Source organism: Ricinus communis, chromosome 1 (assembly GCF_019578655.1).
Source record: "Ricinus communis isolate WT05 ecotype wild-type chromosome 1, ASM1957865v1, whole genome shotgun sequence".
Lineage (NCBI taxonomy): Eukaryota > Viridiplantae > Streptophyta > Magnoliopsida > Malpighiales > Euphorbiaceae > Ricinus > Ricinus communis.
The window spans coordinates 8,367,506-8,384,506 of record NC_063256.1 but is presented as its reverse complement, the minus strand read 5'-3'; the positions used below and the strand labels follow the sequence as shown (position 1 = coordinate 8,384,506).

General features: G+C 36.1%; 2 protein-coding genes across 2 annotated transcripts; one reads left to right on the top strand and one right to left on the bottom strand.

The window, feature by feature from the left end:
- Positions 1–2,757: 2,757 nt before the first annotated feature.
- On the top strand, positions 2,758–5,590 carry LOC8267361. Its single transcript, XM_002515255.4, has 3 exons — positions 2,758–3,050; positions 3,142–3,584; positions 4,187–5,590. Exons 1-3 carry the CDS (start codon positions 2,943–2,945, stop codon positions 5,442–5,444), a joined length of 1,809 nt encoding a protein of 602 aa, XP_002515301.2. The 5' UTR covers positions 2,758–2,942; the 3' UTR covers positions 5,445–5,590.
- Positions 5,591–11,198: 5,608 nt separating this feature from the next.
- LOC8267362 (BRCT domain-containing protein At4g02110) lies at positions 11,199–16,962 on the bottom strand. The gene is made up of 10 exons (XM_015716961.3): positions 16,617–16,962; positions 16,434–16,523; positions 16,233–16,337; positions 16,027–16,128; positions 15,859–15,943; positions 15,660–15,729; positions 15,517–15,561; positions 12,565–14,844; positions 12,146–12,362; positions 11,199–12,032 (listed from the first exon to the last, which is right to left on the bottom strand). The coding sequence occupies exons 1-10, from the start codon at positions 16,695–16,697 to the stop codon at positions 11,469–11,471; spliced, it is 3,639 nt and encodes a 1,212-aa protein (XP_015572447.1). The 5' UTR covers positions 16,698–16,962; the 3' UTR covers positions 11,199–11,468.
- Positions 16,963–17,001: the final 39 nt, after the last annotated feature.

Sequence of the window (17,001 nt, the reverse complement as noted above, 5' to 3'; positions counted from 1 at the left end):
GTGCTTTTGTTCTCTAAGGTAATTCCGTAAACATTGGTTTCGTTTCGGTTGAAATTCTTAAACTCAGCACTCACAGTCCCACTGCAGCGCCAATTATTCAATTAGTTGCAGTGAACTTTAATTTCAATTTTAGTGGAATTGAATCTGATTTGTCAAAGTTATTGAGCAGAGGTTTCCATAAGTTGCCCGTGATGGACGATTCTCTTTAAACTAATGTTTTCTTCACCCAAAAATGTCAACAAATAAAGTCATAATGATTCATTCTTGGCATAAAACCAGTGCGAGGCTATAATTGCACTTGTATTAGGGCGTCTTTATGGAACCATGGGATTAAGGGGGAAATGATGATACAGAAGGTAAATCAATTCATCACTCGCTTAACAAATGACGAGAATGTTAGTTGTCTGTTCTTTTTTTTTCCTTTTTCTCTTTAATTGCAAAAAATGGCTTCAATGGAACTTATGACCGCTGTACCAAATTATTGTTGAGATTAATATTTTGAAGGAGTATGTATTTTTACTCTTTATGATTGGCTTAAATTAATGAGAATAAAAATAATGATAAATAATTCAATTATGTGGAAGAATTATACGACATAATTTGAAAGAGAAATGAGAGGCATACAATGAGCAACTGTTATATATATATATATATATATATATATATATATATGTAAAGCATTGTTTTTCTCTTAGCCATATATACAAATTTGATAATTATTGGAAACACTATAAATCATTCAACATATAATGGTACAAATAATAATATAAAGGTCCCCCAAGAAAACTGAACAACTACAACGAGACAAGGGCGTTGTCCAGAAACCCAATGCTGATCTGGAAGTGGGACCCACTATTAAGTGATGCCACGTGGATGCATGACAGGGAAGATTGATGACGTGGCGGGGGGGATGTGGAAGTTGTAAGGTGTAAGGTGTAAGGTGTAAGGTGTAGGTGTACACAACAAGATTGTAGGAACTGTCCTAAACAAAGGAAGAGAAGGGAGTGTGGGACCCTTTAATTTTAATTTATGTGTGGGGTCAAGGAGAAAAGGAAGTTGGATGGAGGCTTTAAGACAAACCCATCTGGCTACTATCCATATTCATGTGCGTTCATTAATCAATGTGGGTGAAATAAAAAGCAAAGCAAACTCCCAAAAGGAAAGAAAAAAGCATGATTCCTGTGCCTTACCATACAAGAGTCACTTTCTTTCCCCTAACATTACTAATTCCTCCTCCTCTCTTTTACTTATTTACCTTCATGCCCCTCCCACTCCCACCCTTTTTATTCGCTTTCTGATCATCTCACTTGTTATCACATTCTCCTAAAAGTTCATCATATTTTTTCTTTCCTCATTTCTCTTCTATCCTTTAAATCAATTAGTATGTTAGCATAATCTATGTACATACTAATTATATTATGCACAACCTACTAATTACACAATTCAATCCACTAATAATGCTAATTACCTCTTTTTATTTTTTTTAACTCAAGGCAAATAGACTAATAAGAGAAGAAAAATGCAGAACTCCATCCCTAATACAGAGAAAGGCACCTTCTAATCACATTATGAGCTATAACATTAAACTGTCCATGAACAAAAACAAAAAAGCAGAAAATAAATATGAATATATTACAAAATAACAGAAGCAGCATCATTAGCTGCTTAAATGAATGCAAGCGCATTATTTTCAAACATGACCTCCACTCCCATAACTAAAGCCATATATACTCTTATATAATAAATAACGTGCTAATGTCTCTAATAAATATAAATATTAGAATTGCTTGTTCATTTAATAATATTTGAATTCAAATCCGATTAAAATATATATACTTAAATTCATCTCAAACTCATTTAAAAATTATTTTTATTATCCGAATTCAATAAAAATTTATTTTCTCAACGACACTCCAAATAAATTCAAAAACATATATTACAAGTACAAGTAATATCTTAATAACTCAACTACAACTCAGTACTAGTAGCTATTCATTTTGAAATTTTACAAATTACATATTCAGTTACTATAAAAAACACATTTGGATAATTTACAATTACGGAACAATATTATGTAAATCAATTGTATTAAGAAGTAGCAAAGTAAATGTGTGAAGAATGAATGAGGAAGGAAGTTGGTCTGATATTTGCAAGTACACACTGTAGCAGACCAAATTCTGATGTATCATCAATTAAAAAGGAGATGTGGTTTTGGCATAGTGGTCACCCATAATAGACTTAACCTGTCTGCTCCATTTCAGGTTTCATAAAATAGACAGAATTGAATTATGAACCGAGAGAGGCCTTGGACCAGTGAGGGGCAAAAGGGTAAATTAGAAGTGACCGGAAATAAATAACTGAAGAGATTTCTTACACCATCTTTACTTACTTTTGGGGCAATTTGCTGGCGTCTTATCTTTTCTCCGGTAGTTGAACCCGAGGACCCGTGATGGGTCACCGCTAATATCCGGTCACAATCATGACGTTCACCGGATATTACCGGTAACCGAGATTTTATAATTTTTATATTTTTTTCCAAGAAAAAAAAAAAAAAACATTAATCATAGGGTCATAGTGTGCTACCTGTATAGGCCACATAAGTGGAAGAGAGAGAGAATCTAAGGTGTGGTGTGGTGCCAGCTATGAAGTTGAAGGATCAAAGCTTTCTCTGAGGTCAAAGCTGGCATTTTCTTTTTATTTTTATAATTTTTTCAAAAATATTTGTTTTTTGATTTCTCTCTCTCCACAGCCTTCCCTATTTACATTAGAAATAGAAATCTATACAGATTATAAATCAACCCTTCTCTCTCTCTCTCTCTCCCTCCACCTCGTTCCCATTTGCCCTCTCTCATTCTTTCTCCTATATAAAAGAAAAAAAAAATGTATGTTCTCTCAGATTGAAAGAGAGAAAAGGAAAAGAAAAACGAAGAACAGTGTGTTTGATGGTCGATTATTATTCTTCTTCATCGACAAGAAAAACAACAGCCATGGCTACTTCTCCATGCTCGAATGCAACTGAAAAGAAACACTGGTGGCTTACCAACCGAAAGGTAAAACATATTTTCTTTTTATTGCTTGATCAATCTATCATTGTTTTGGCATTATTGGTATAATGGGCAATCTTGATATTCTTCTTTACAGGTTGTATATAAGTACATTAAAGATGCAAGAAACTTGATCGCAACGCAAGAACATGGCGATATTGCTTCAGCTCTGAATCTTTTAGACGCGGCCTTGGCCCTTTCTCCTCGTCTTGAAGTGGCTCTTGAACTAAAGGCTAGATCTTTACTCTATTTAAGGCGATTTAAGGACGTAGCTGATATGCTTCAAGATTACATTCCAAGTTTAAAAATGGGAAATAATAACAATAGTGACGACTCGGGTTCGGTTTCTTCTGATAGCTCTAGCTCTAGCTCGTCTCAGCAGCTTTCGAGAGAGCGAGTTAAGCTCTTGACTTCTGATAGCTCGTCATCAGCTGACTCAGAGGACAAAGATCCAACTTTCAAGTGCTTCTCTGTCTCTGATTTGAAGAAGAAAGTCATGGCTGGCCTTTGTAAAAATTGTGATAAAGAAGGGCAATGGAGGTAAACTTCTGTTCTTCTTTTTCGGTGGCTGATGTGGTTAATGTTTTGTTTCCTGGTGCAATTTAAATGAGTTTATTTATTGTTTAGATCAGTAAACATCTTTCTCATTGGTTTGAGTAAATGCACAGCCACCCATCTCTTTTTAAGCATTTCTTTTGAGACATGACATGGTGCTATAATTGAAAATTTTCAACTTTTGACCCCAAAACTAAATATTAGCTCACAAAAGGTGTTTTTGGGAATTCTACTATTTCTTGTAAAGGGAAATAGCACATTCAAATCTTCTGGTTTTAGCATAATTGGGGTCCCTTGTTTTTTAAGGTCAATAGTTGGAAACCAATCACGGCTTAGCTATGCATTTTCTTTTATCAATAATTTAATTTAATTTAATTTATATTCATCAAATTCAGGCACTTTATAATTATTTATCTATAAAAAATAATAATAATAATAAGTATTGAGAAAAGTCTGATCTTGGATAATTACCAAAATTAAGCAAAAAAAATAAAATCAGATTGATAGTCAACCTTCCTATACTCTAGAAAAGTTGAACGCAATAATCAATTCAACTCACGGATTTTCTTACTGCTCAATTTCGCCAGGTACTTGATCTTAGGCCAAGCTTGTTGCCATCTTGGACTAATGGAGGATGCCATGGTCCTACTCCAAACAGGAAAACGCCTGACAACCGCCGCATTCCGACGTGAAAGCATTTCTTGGTCTGATGATAGCTTCTCTATTTCTAACTTCCCACTATCAAGCGATATCAGCACCTCGTCAGCACCACCAACACCACCTCGAACATTGTCGGAATCCGAAAGCATTTCTCAGCTCTTGTCGCACATCAAATTGCTCCTCCGCCGTCGTGCCGCCGCGATTGCCGCACTTGACGCAGGCCTCTATGCGGAGGCTATCCGCCACTTCAGCAAGATCGTAGAAGGCCGTAGAGGGGCCCCACAAGGATTCTTGGCAGAGTGTTACATGCATAGAGCTTTTGCATATAAGGCATCGGGCAGAATTGCAGAATCAATTGCTGATTGTAACAAGACCTTAGCTCTTGACCCCACTTGCATTCAAGCACTTGAAACCAGAGCCTCACTTTTAGAAACAATCAGATGCTTGCCTGATTGTCTACATGATCTTGAACACTTGAAACTCTTATACAATTCAATCCTGAGAGATAGGAAACTTCCAGGTCCTGCCTGGAAAAGGCATAACGTAAGATACAGGGAAATTCCTGGGAAACTTTGTGCATTAACAACCAAGATTCAAGAATTGAAACAAAGGGTTGCTTCTGGTGAAACAGGAAACGTCGATTATTATGCACTGATCGGTTTGAGACGTGGGTGTTCGAGATCTGAATTGGAAAGAGCTCACTTGTTGCTGGTATTAAGGCATAAACCTGATAAAGCTACGAACTTTATGGAAAGGTGCGAGTTTGCAGATGATAGGGACCTTGATTCCGTTAAAGATAGAGCTAAAATGTCTGCATTGTTACTCTATAGATTGCTACAAAAGGGTTATTCAAGCTTAATGGCTACAATCATGGATGAAGAGGCAGCGGAGAAACAAAGAAAGAAAGCTGCAGCTGCTTTGCAAGCAGCACAAGCTGCAATTCAAGTCCAGCAGCGAACAACTCAGAATCCCAGACCTGAATCATCTAAGGTGGAGAAATCCAGTTCCCAAAGGATCAATTCAAACGAAAATAAACCAGCGGCAGTGAAAACGCCTTCAGGAACCACAAATCAATCAGTTTTTCAAGGCGTATTTTGCCGTGATCTTGCTACAGTTGGGAATTTACTATCTCAAGCTGGCTTCAACCGCCCAGTTCCAGTCAAATACGAAGCACTGAGATGCTAAGTACAAAACCCCCAGAAAAGGAAAAAAAAAAAAAAGCCAAAAGAAAAAATCAAATCTTTTTGAGATGTAACCGGCGGGAGAATCTCTGGTTCATTTTGTACAAAAAATATATATATAAAATTTTAGACCGCCGGAAAATTTTGTCACCCTCTTTAATATTCTTCTCTTTTCTAAATTTCGTTATCTGCTGCATGTACAGAATTTTCCAATTTTCAGTACCCAGACCACTCAGTTTCTACTTTCGTCTATATTTGGTGCGTTCGCTCTGGCTTAAATTTTTTGGATTTATTTTATTCTCTTGTGTCTTGGTTTTTTAATTTTATTTTTTAAAAGTTTCCCATTCAGATCATAGATTAAATTAAAAAGATTGGTACTTTGGGTACTCTGTTAGAGCAGGTGTGCGTGCAGAGGAGAGATGATAGTGAGAAGCTGGTTTTGTCTTCTCTCTTATGTCTTATCCGGTCAGTCTTTATTTTAATTGATTTTGCCATTGGTTAATTTATCTATGGACTGACAATCCTGACATTCCACTAGATTTCATTTAATTGCTATTGCCCAATTCTCAGTTTTCTCTTTATCCACTCTAAACCTTTTCCAACTGTCTGAAACAACCCAAATACCCAATATAGCTGTTTTCGTGATAAAACCACATAATATTGATTTTTTGAAAATAGTTATATGTATTTTCACTAACCACAACAGCTAAAATATTCGATCAAAAAAAAGGTGAGGTTGATGCAACAAAAGAGGTAGTCTTATCAAGCACTCAATACAAGAAAACAAATTGAGTTAGAAAGGTGGTGTCAATTCAAGGTTACCAATTTTTTGCCATCATTAGGATTGGGGTTATGGGTACCATTGGCATCTACAGAGAATACTGTTCCATTCTCGCACTCCATACAAATGACACAGCAGCTGTAGTAACTAGTAAGTTGTGCAGAATAATTACTGTGTGAGGTAAAGAAAAAGAAAATATTAAAAAAGAGAGGGAAAAAGAGAAGAAGCAATAATGTTGATTCTGTAAGAGGAGTTTGGACTTTTAAGAGGGTTGTTGGGTATTTCTTATCAATTTACCATCTCAAACCTAATTATGCATGTTCATGGCTTGGTACAGCATTTCTCTTTTTTTTTTTTTTTCGGTTCCGCCAGAAGAAAAAGCCTGTGGTTTTTGCTCCATGAAAAGGCAGCATCATTATGTTAGGATTCCTATTTCCACCTGTTTCATGCAATAGAGGTCACAAGGGGGTTCAAATTTTTCTGGGAAAGCAGTTTTATTTGCCCAAATTTCATATATGGTGTTTATTACTTTAGGTAATGGTCCACTAGAGTAATTAATTATTCAAAAAGGGGCATTTAATTGTACCAGTTTTGTTGAAGATCAAATTTGTGTTCGTGTACAAGATTTAATAATCAAAAGTTTGGTTGGCTTCTGGAAATGAAAATGAAAATTAAGAAAAGAAACAGCCCTTTTCCTAGAATTGCATTTTCAAGCCATTAATTAACAGCATAATTAAATCCTGATCTTGAATAATTGTAATTATAATAAACTCTTGGTTAACTCATTTTATATCAAACAATAGAATAAAATTTATTCCAAAAACATCATTCCATTTTGCTGACAAATAACCTGAAAAAAAATAGGTTGCTCAAATCAATAATTTCATACAAATCAATGAATGAAAGGAAACACTTAGAGCAAAAGTGGGTTTCAAACTAAGATTAACTTCAGAAATAAATAATCTTTGCTGGCTTTTAGAAAAGAGCTTATCTCTAAACCAATGAATGTACTCAAGATTTAGGATATCTTAGACTTGTTAAAATGCTCTATCTTTTTCCTTTACTTGCAAGTGATTTTAGGGCTCTTTTTCTAGTCCTTATGAATCGCCTTTGTCCTTTTGTTCTTCCACGCTACTCTTTGCTTTCCCTACTCTTTAAGGCTTAAACTAATGTTACATGATCACTGTTCAATGTATCTTATCCACCTATTTCTCGTTTTCCAAACAGGAAAAAAAGAAAAAGAAAAAGAAAAACCCTTTATTTATTCTTTCTATATTTTACTGGATTACGAGAGGATTCCAATAAAATTCTTAATGTGAAAAAGAAAAATAACAATTACTTTTATCTCTCAGCTGAAACTATAATAATGAAGATTAATCAGTAATTACGTTTTATCAAAGAGAAAAAGGATGTCCTTAAGAAGTTGTTATGCTGTGGAGGTGGTACTGCACACATTACAGCATGCCATGTTCTCATTAATGGAAGTCCACTTTTCGTGGTTAATTAGCTTAGCTGCACTATGCATCACAGCCAACTTCCACCATTAAAATTTCTTTTAATTTGCTTTTTCCTTGGCCACCATATTCAACAACTCATTTTCATTGAGCTTTTCTTTATTTATCATATGACGCACTGGTTCAGAATTGTTAAAAGACAATTAATAAAAAATATATATCAAGAACTCAACCTTAAAATTGTTCCATCACGAAGCAAACACTCACACTTCAATCCTCGAAATGTCTTCTCTTATTTTCCTTTTTCCTAATATTCCACCATCGAATATGAAGTCAAGAGCAAACCCATTTACACCAAGACTCCGTAAATGATTGCAGGTGCTATTAATTTAGAACTCCACTGGATAGGTCGACACTGGTGGCATAGAAGTGGGTAAAAAAACATTATTTTATTTTGTTTTATATAATATGGCTCTCGTTCATCTTCATCTTGATCTATCTCTCATTTAACAACTCTGAAAATAACAGCTTTAAAGTAAGAAATGATGGATGTGGAACACTTCAATTGCTCTTCTGACATGATTATGATATTTTATTTATTTATTTATTCAAGTGTTGGTGTTTTTATTAGGCGAATTATAATATAACCATTTACTAATTTAAAGCATAGTTTATTAGCTTGTGGCGAAAGAAAAGGTTTGCACCACTTCTCACGAGGATGCCAATTTGATTATTTTATTTATTTTATTTATAAATAAATAAATTTAGTATAATCAGTCATTCATAATGCCTGCTGCTTCTATATAACACCTTTTCCAAAACGGTCATCTGTCCTATAAATTTTATAATTTATTGCTAACCATTTCTATATGTTTTCGTAGGGAAGAATATTGTTTTGATTAAATTCTTTTTCTTTTTGTTGTTGCTATTGTTAGTGTATTAGAGGCTGATGATAAATGAGTAATATATATCAAATAGTTTAAATATATATAAAATTAAAAACATATAATAATTATATAATTGGAAGTAGTCAAAAGCTTAAGAATATATGAATGTTAATAAAATTGCTAAAAAGAGTTATTATCAGGAGGCTTATAATTTAGTAGAAGTGCACAAAAAGTTGATTGTAGTATCACACCGGTGATTAAGAAAGGGAAATGTGATGCGAAATATGAGCCATTAAAGTTAAACCCTTGATTGTGGATAATTTGTTTGGTAGGAAGGAATGTTTACAAAAAGAATGGGGGAGAAGGGGAATTAGGATAATTAGTGAGGGGTCTAAAATGAGATTAGAGAGGAGAAGAGGGGTTTAAGGGAAATAAACACGTGATGTTTGAATGTTGGGAACATTGGAAAGAGGGAGGAGACGTGGGCAGATATAATGATGTCAGTCTAAACCATGTGATGGTATCATCGAATTCATGTGCATCTCATGAGACTGGGTTATGAAGAAGACGAAGAAGAAGAAGAAGGCCTGTGCTGTGGTGTTTTGTTTTGTCAAAAACTGAAATGGGTTAATGATGCATAATAATAATCACACACAATTCTGACAAAATTCTTCTCCCAAATAAAAACACAAAGACAAAAGAACAAAAAGTTTGGTTAATTGAGTTTTTGAGTGCCAGCCCACAAAGGCCAGTACTGACCTTTTCTTTTTTTTATTATTTTTTCTATAATTTTCTGAATGATTTGCCATTATGTGGGAACTGTGTAGGGTCCAAACCCAATTCAACAAGCAACAATTAAGGAATGCATGCATCCCCTTTCGCCCTCAAATTTACACAAAAGTCAATCTTAGTTGTTGAGATCACTGTTTCACTATTATTTTCATGCCCATAGCTCCTTATTACCTACATTATTTCCTCATTTCCATCGTTTTTAAACCCCTACCTTTTCTTTTTCCTTTCATTATATTTATTTTTTATATATTCTCTTCATCTGTGAAATTCTTATTATGAAACTAAATAATGGCAATAAACAACTAACTAGTCATTATGTTTCCAATAAATAAATAAATAATGAATTTTCATTGATGAGATTGTGATTTTATAAAAATAAGTCTGTCATATCAGACTTTAAATTCCATCTATCAATAAATGTAAGATACTTAAAAAGACAAAAATAAGATTAAACAGGTTTGAAATATTCTTTAACAATGACAAAGAGAACATAATGCCTTTGTGAACACAGTGTGTTACTTGTTGAAAGGAGAAATGAATGGTTAGAGTTGGCTTTCAAGACTTAAAATTCTGTGAATACGACTATTTAGGGTGGGGAGAGCATCAGCATATATTATTATTATTGGTATGTGGTGGAATAAAAGTGTACCTCGTCCACTGTTGCATCTTTGTCTGCCAGTAAAAATCTTCAGCTTGAAAATGCAAATGCATATATATATGTATTGGAGCTAAGAGTTTTTGTTCGTTTTCTTTAATGTTTAAATGATATATTATTTAATGTTTTCTTTTTAAGTGGAAGGCACTTTTTTATAGCGTCGGATTGACCTTATACAAGCAAAGTAGCGCTTGACCTAGATGGAGAATTTGGAGATGGAGTGCGCACAAAGCTTACGTCCTAAGCTAAAGCTAAGCTGTAATTGGTTGGGGACCAAAAATCTCTGAGCAGTAACCTTCACTTCCATTCCATGTGAAACACGACGCTTGTTTGCTGTAATATTATAAATATTTTGATTGATTGTTTCAACCCAGCAGTACGCATTGCCTCCATTTTGTTTCGGTGCCAATTTATTTCATGTAGGCCTAAGCTCGAAACCAATCAGTCAAGATCCATGGTTAAGAGCCCATACGTGAAACATATTCATGGCAATAATCTGGCACAAACTCAGAACCTTGTGAAATTGGATATCCATCGTCTTGCAGGATTTTCTTCGGAAACAAACTTAAGAACAATTCTAGTCAAATACCGAATGACTAAAAACTAAAACCTCAAATTTCAGTCACCCAATTCAACTTGCAATCCTTTCCCTCTGCTTTGCATTGCTACTACTGAAAATGCCATCTTTCTCCTTTTCTTTGATTACAAGGGAATAAAAAAACCAAACAAGGATCACCTGACCATTCTTGAAAAATACGCGCCAACCATATCCTGTCTCCAATACTCAATAACTATGAAGCCAATAGGAAACTATCCAATCTGCTACAGCATTGCCTTCCCTGTACGCGTGGCTTAAAGAAACTTTGCCAAGATTGCTGCGTAAGCACGGTTCTCGTTACAAGAAGTTCCATTGCCAGTGACCAGCTGCACCACAATAAGACTGTCAGATTCAACTTCCAACTTCTTGGATGCCCAAACTCCACGCAGCTATCAAACCTTAACAGAGTCCCCATGATTCTGATGTTACAGCCGAAAAAATGCCAATATTCGTAGCAAATCCCTGAAGATATCATCTTTCATCCCAGGTCACCAGCCCTGATTGTTACAAATATGCTCGCATCAATAGTTACATGCCTTAGAAGTTGAGGAAATAATGGGTACAAAGTGAGATTAGTTTGTTATGAATAAATTTCAGAAGCTGGAATTTTATTTCCTTGAAGAAAATCTAAACATTTACTTTTACTGGGGTTAATATACCATTCTAGTTTCTAGGAAGGAAATTTTTACAAAAGCAAAAGTTCTTTGCCTACTCTATATCCTACACCTGGAATATAAACTACGTGGGAGCAGAGAAGTCTTTGCTTCTATCAAAAAAGAAAAATCACATTCATCTGAGACCAAGTATAACAAATTGTACATGGTTTGGCCACAGCTGAAGAGAAATAAGAGGAATAAAACATCACTTTGTCTTTAATGGAGAAGTCCCTGTTCTCCTCTTAGAATTTTTGCTGTTACGGCTTCGGCTACAATTGGAACAAAACCAATCCGCCTCCGGAATATTGTTAAGAGGAGGATCGCAGCAGTCTACGTGCATACCTACTCCACACCCAACAGAACCACTTTCATCGCCACATATCAGCATAACATCTCCTCTGTCACGTGAACTGCAAACTTCGCAGGCTATATCATTACTACTCCTACAATCATCTGATGGTGTTAAATCCTCCACAACTTCTTCTGCTTTGCTCAAGAGTTTAGCAAATGACTTCTCAGCCCAAGCATGGTTATTGTATAGCACATGTCTATCGAGAGAATATCCAGGCTTGCAGACATACTCCACCAAGTAATCAGCCGCAATGCAGGGTATCTCATGTCGTAAAAACTCTTGCACCCACATATCAAGACGTGGCATTCCTGGGCTGATAATGGCATAGTCAACACCAGATGTGAGGAACCGGGTGTAAGGAGGAGATGTTGCTAAAATCGTCCCATCACCAGCCTTTACAACACGTTTCAGAGTATCCTGTTTAATGAGGATTGCGTGCAGGCAATGAATCAAAAATCATGTAGAGTTTAGTTCTAGTAGTCATGAAGGGTAAGATTTTTCCATAGATGATGATACCAAAGCAAACATACCAAAGGCGGTGCAATGCATTCTCCATAGATGATGATACGCATGCCGTAAAAGGCACCATGACCAGTTTTTTCTCGTAAAAGCCGCCACTTTCTTGGGGCTTCTAAATTAATTGCACCATCTTCACTGAGGCCATTCTTATGCCACTCATACGGATCCTCTTCCAAGAACCTTCCTGCTTGACTACAAGCAGTAAGGTAATCAGTCTTCAGAATCCACCTGCATTCAAAATGGTGTTAGTCAAAGATGACTAATTCTCTCAGCAATTCCAAGTCTGTTAGACTAAAAACTCGTAACAACAGTAGGTATTGCGCTATTTTCATGTCAATCAAATTCGAACAGAGCCTTAATAACTGTAAGAATTAGAAAAAGCTAGATATTATTATGCAAACTTCTGAAAGCCATGCAGGAAAAACTGTACCTTCCAGAGGCTGCAGCAGCAAAAAGCTTTTCCGTCCGACGAATTGGATCCGGAGCTATGAAATGTGTTGCCTGGTACGACCACTGATGAGAATCTCTGCAAAATTTTCCTTTCAAGCGCCTAATAACTTGCTGAAACTCCTTTCTCTGTAACCTATGTCCACTCAATATAAACCATACTGGTTCAGTTTTCATATGTTTTAGGATTTCTGCTGAAGTATAATTAGAATTGCTCGTCCTAGACTTCTGCTTAATCTTCATTGAGACTTTATCTAATTTAGCTCCTTTTCCATCATGGACTTTGGCTTCACTTATATTTTGATCTTCATCAGTGATTGGGTTATTCTCCTTTTCCACTTCCATTGAGCTCTCCGAGTGTTTCCCGGATACAAGTCTGCTCTTAGAGTGACCTGCAGAACAACGCTTACCTTTCTCCTTTTTCATAGCACTTTCGGATTCTGCTTTTTTAGAGACAAGAGGTACCGTCTCTTTCTTGGTCTTACCAGATGCCTGCTTTCTTCCTTTACTCACTTTACCTTTCACACCACTTTCTTGACAGGTTTCTTTTTGCTGCAGGTGAGTTGTATCCGTCTCTTCCCTGGAACAATCATCCATGACACCGGCAACATTATTTATTATGCGTTGAGCCCCCTCTTGTTCAATTTCCATCATATTATCTGCTTGATGTGGCAAATCAACCATCCCTGCCTTCTCATCATCAAGGACATCCTCATGCCCATCTTTATCCTCTAGAGCCTCAGTTTCTTCATCCATATAATTAGTTTCACTCTCATTAGGCTTTGCACTAACTACAGTCTCCGCCTCCTTAACTCCAGTTACATTGACAGTTTCAGTAGATCTTTGAAGCTCATTGGCATTGGAGGACTTCTCATAGTTTGCCCTCTCTCCAGACAGATCAACTGCAGGATCATTTTGAGCAGCAGCTTTATTTAAAGCAATAAAGCCTTTTCGGTTAGATGTATTTTTCGACTTTGGTCCAGAACCTAAAGTCCTCTTGGCAATTGTCTTCTTCCTACCTGGCTTGCTAATTAGGTTGCCAGTTCCCTCCTGAAGCTCTTCCATACTAGAAATAGTCCGAGATTTCTCCATCTCTGATTTTCCGTTAGAGGGCGATGGATCCTGTTTATCCTGCTGCTGATGACAGGGGCGTCCAGCCTCTGCAACTACATATTCAGATTTTTCAACTTCAAAATCTCCACCTTTACTCTTGCTAGCAGAACTGGACTTCATCAATCCCTTAAAGGATGTTTGTGGTGTCCTTTCATTCACAATCTTATATTGCCCAGGCCCTGGGGTTGCATTTTCAGAGAATAGCTGACCTTGTGGGATTGGTTCCTTTTCTAATTTTGATAGTTTGGCTGTTGAAACATCAACATGCAACTTCTTTGCAGCATCAGTGCTGACTATATCATCCCTAAAGCAATCATGATTGCGAGGGGCTGTGAGGCTATTGGTACCATCTACCAAAGATACTGGTTCCAATCCTTGGGTTTTGCCACTAACTGATGGACTTCTTTCCATGTTTAACTTGGCTTCATTATTCACATTCTGATATCCAAGGTTAGAACATGAAACATTCATCTTTTGCTTTTTACTGCTTGATGCTTCATTATAAAATAGCTCACTTCCTTTCTGCAGATCTTCAGAACGACTAGATTTAAGTACATCATTAGCATATTCAACTCTGGAAGTAGAAATATTGATAGATTCACCCAATTGCATTTTAGAAGAGCCTCTATTATAGCTGGATTCTCCTGAGAAAACTGATGATGGGGATTTCTGTGAGGTGTTCCTTGTGTAACCCATACCACTAAACTTTGTACCCAAATAAGGCCTTTCAGCACTTCTAGAAACAGTTTCCAAGTCATTATCCCCATTTCTAGGATTAGGAGTTCTCTCTTGTGGATTAGGTAATCCAACAGAAGTACCAATGGAGGTTCTGGCATCCTGACATGCAGGCACTGCAGGAATGCAATTGCTATCAAAACCCGATGCATGATTATCTCTGTTCTTGCCACTAGGAGTTATCAAAATACCCTTCATATTTGCAACACTTGGAAAACCTTCTGGCTCATTTAAATTGTGCGACATATTTGGCACTTCCACAGTTGATCTGGATAGTTGACAGGGTTTGGGGGTTCCAATTTTCAAGTGAGGACTCTTATTTTCCATTTTGCGACTTGGTTGCTTATCAATGGTCTCGCCAGTATCCTCCTCAGAATCTTTTGCTTCAGCCTCCATCATCTCCAACTCATAGCCACTATGGTAAAAAGAGAATTAAGTACATGTACATGTTATTATTGGAACTAACTGCACAGGTATAATAAGATCATTAACTAAGAAGCACACATAAAAAAACTATGGTGTAATTAATGAGTGTTATGTATAATGTGTATTGATGCAACTAAGACTTCTGAAGATGCTTAGTTTTTGGCAAATTTAGGAGTTAAAGAAAGTTTAATTTTAACCAAAAGACATCTTCTCCTAGTCTGCGAACCATGCCGTCACTTGGTTCAAGTCTATTTGTGTGATATTTTCAAATTTATTATCTTCGCACAATGGGAAGAGGGAAAAAGTGCAAGTAAAATCCATAAAAGGAATAAAAGGAACCATGCCCTCACTCTGTCAATTATTCTCTGCTAAAAAGCCTTCTAAAAGCCAAAACACAAAAATGCCTCTAAAAACATTCAATTGTTTTCATTCATGCATGCCATTATAGACTTCAAACTCTATAATCTTGAGTATAGTAATAAAGAGTGTCCATAATTTGTTTGTACGATTTGTTGTTCTTAGAATATGGTAATGCTCATAGATGTCATACCATTCAACCCACCGCAAGAAGAAAAGAGAACACAAAACAGTCGTACAGATCAAGACATTCATTTTATTTGCAGCAACACCAATTTTGAGCAGACAAGCTCAAATACCTCACCTCTTGCTATAATTATCTTCTGGAAGAAGTTCCCAATCCCTTAAACTGAAGGCATAAAAAAAAAGGAAAAATTAAACAATGCACAATGGCTCACATAAATGCTTAATTATTTCAAAGCATAGTAGATTAAAAGGCCAACTTACCAATCTTCCAACCAGCGATGGTTTACAAGCTTTATTTTCTTTAACTTATTGGCAAGCTCATACTTCTCACCTATATAGAGTGGGGAGTAAACAAATAAACAAAATTTCGTAAATCTAATAGATTCAGAATGGACTTTTTTTTTTTTTTTAATCTTTTTGTTCTCAATGAAAAAAGAAATTGAGATTACGAAAACCTCACCTTCAAATTTATAGCATATAAGATGAGTAACTTTGTTTGCCACTAATGGCTTAGAAAATTGTGCCCCCATCAAGCTAACCATAGTCTAAAAAAGAAATACAAAAGAAAACTCAGCCATAACATCATTAATCACATGATATTATCAATATTATTGACAGAAAGACATACCATAATGTCATCTCGATCTTGTCTTTGGTATCCAGTTAAACACATAATTAAACTTTTAGCACCTGGAATTCCGTTCAAATCCCTAAGAGGTCTATACATAATCTGTTACAGAAGTTATCATAATTGCTTAATTAAAGATGTAAAAACGAAACAGCAAAGTTTAAATTAATGTGTTGAAATACTTTTGTAATAGAGAAGGGACTTACAGAAGTAGCATCAACCACCAGGCCAATATCATAACTATGGTCAACCCATAATCCTGTGACAAGTGTCTTCCGATCATTTCTTGCAGCAATACATATTGGATCATTCTACAATATATGATAACAATAGCATTAGTTACATATAAACGCGCTTCATTCAAATTCATCGGCAAATTGACGTGAAAATATTTGATAAGGGCTTACATAAACAATTTTATCCACAATTACATGAGTACAATTTTCATTGTACTGACCAGCATCAACTCCACCGCCATCAATGAGCTTTGCTCTAACCTAAACAAATTAAAGGAAAAAAAACGCCTCCGTTTAATCTCACTGCAATTCTAAATTAATGAGAAACGCAAGCAGAGTATGACAGAACCATACCTGGCGTAGGTTGATTGGATCGAAACCAAAGAGAACAAAACGGACGCCAAGAAACGTCTTGGAAGGAGAAGCGGTTTCCATAAAAGAATCGAGTTTAGCTAATGGAGAGGATAAAGTTAGAGAGATTTTTGAAAGAGGAAAATGGAGATTTTCGAAAAACTTGTTGGGGAAGAGTGATACAGTGGGAGGGAATTATTTGCGTCGTTTTTGGATTTAATTTTTGGGCCCTGGCGGGAGTGGAAATATTTGCGTTTTTGCGGTCACACGCCCTGCCTCCACGTGATGGCATACGTGTTCGAGCTCGGCTCGCGTATCTCATACGCAGAAATCGAGGCAGGCTTGGGTTTTACCTTATCAGCCCACATACCATGTCCAAGCTTGAAAT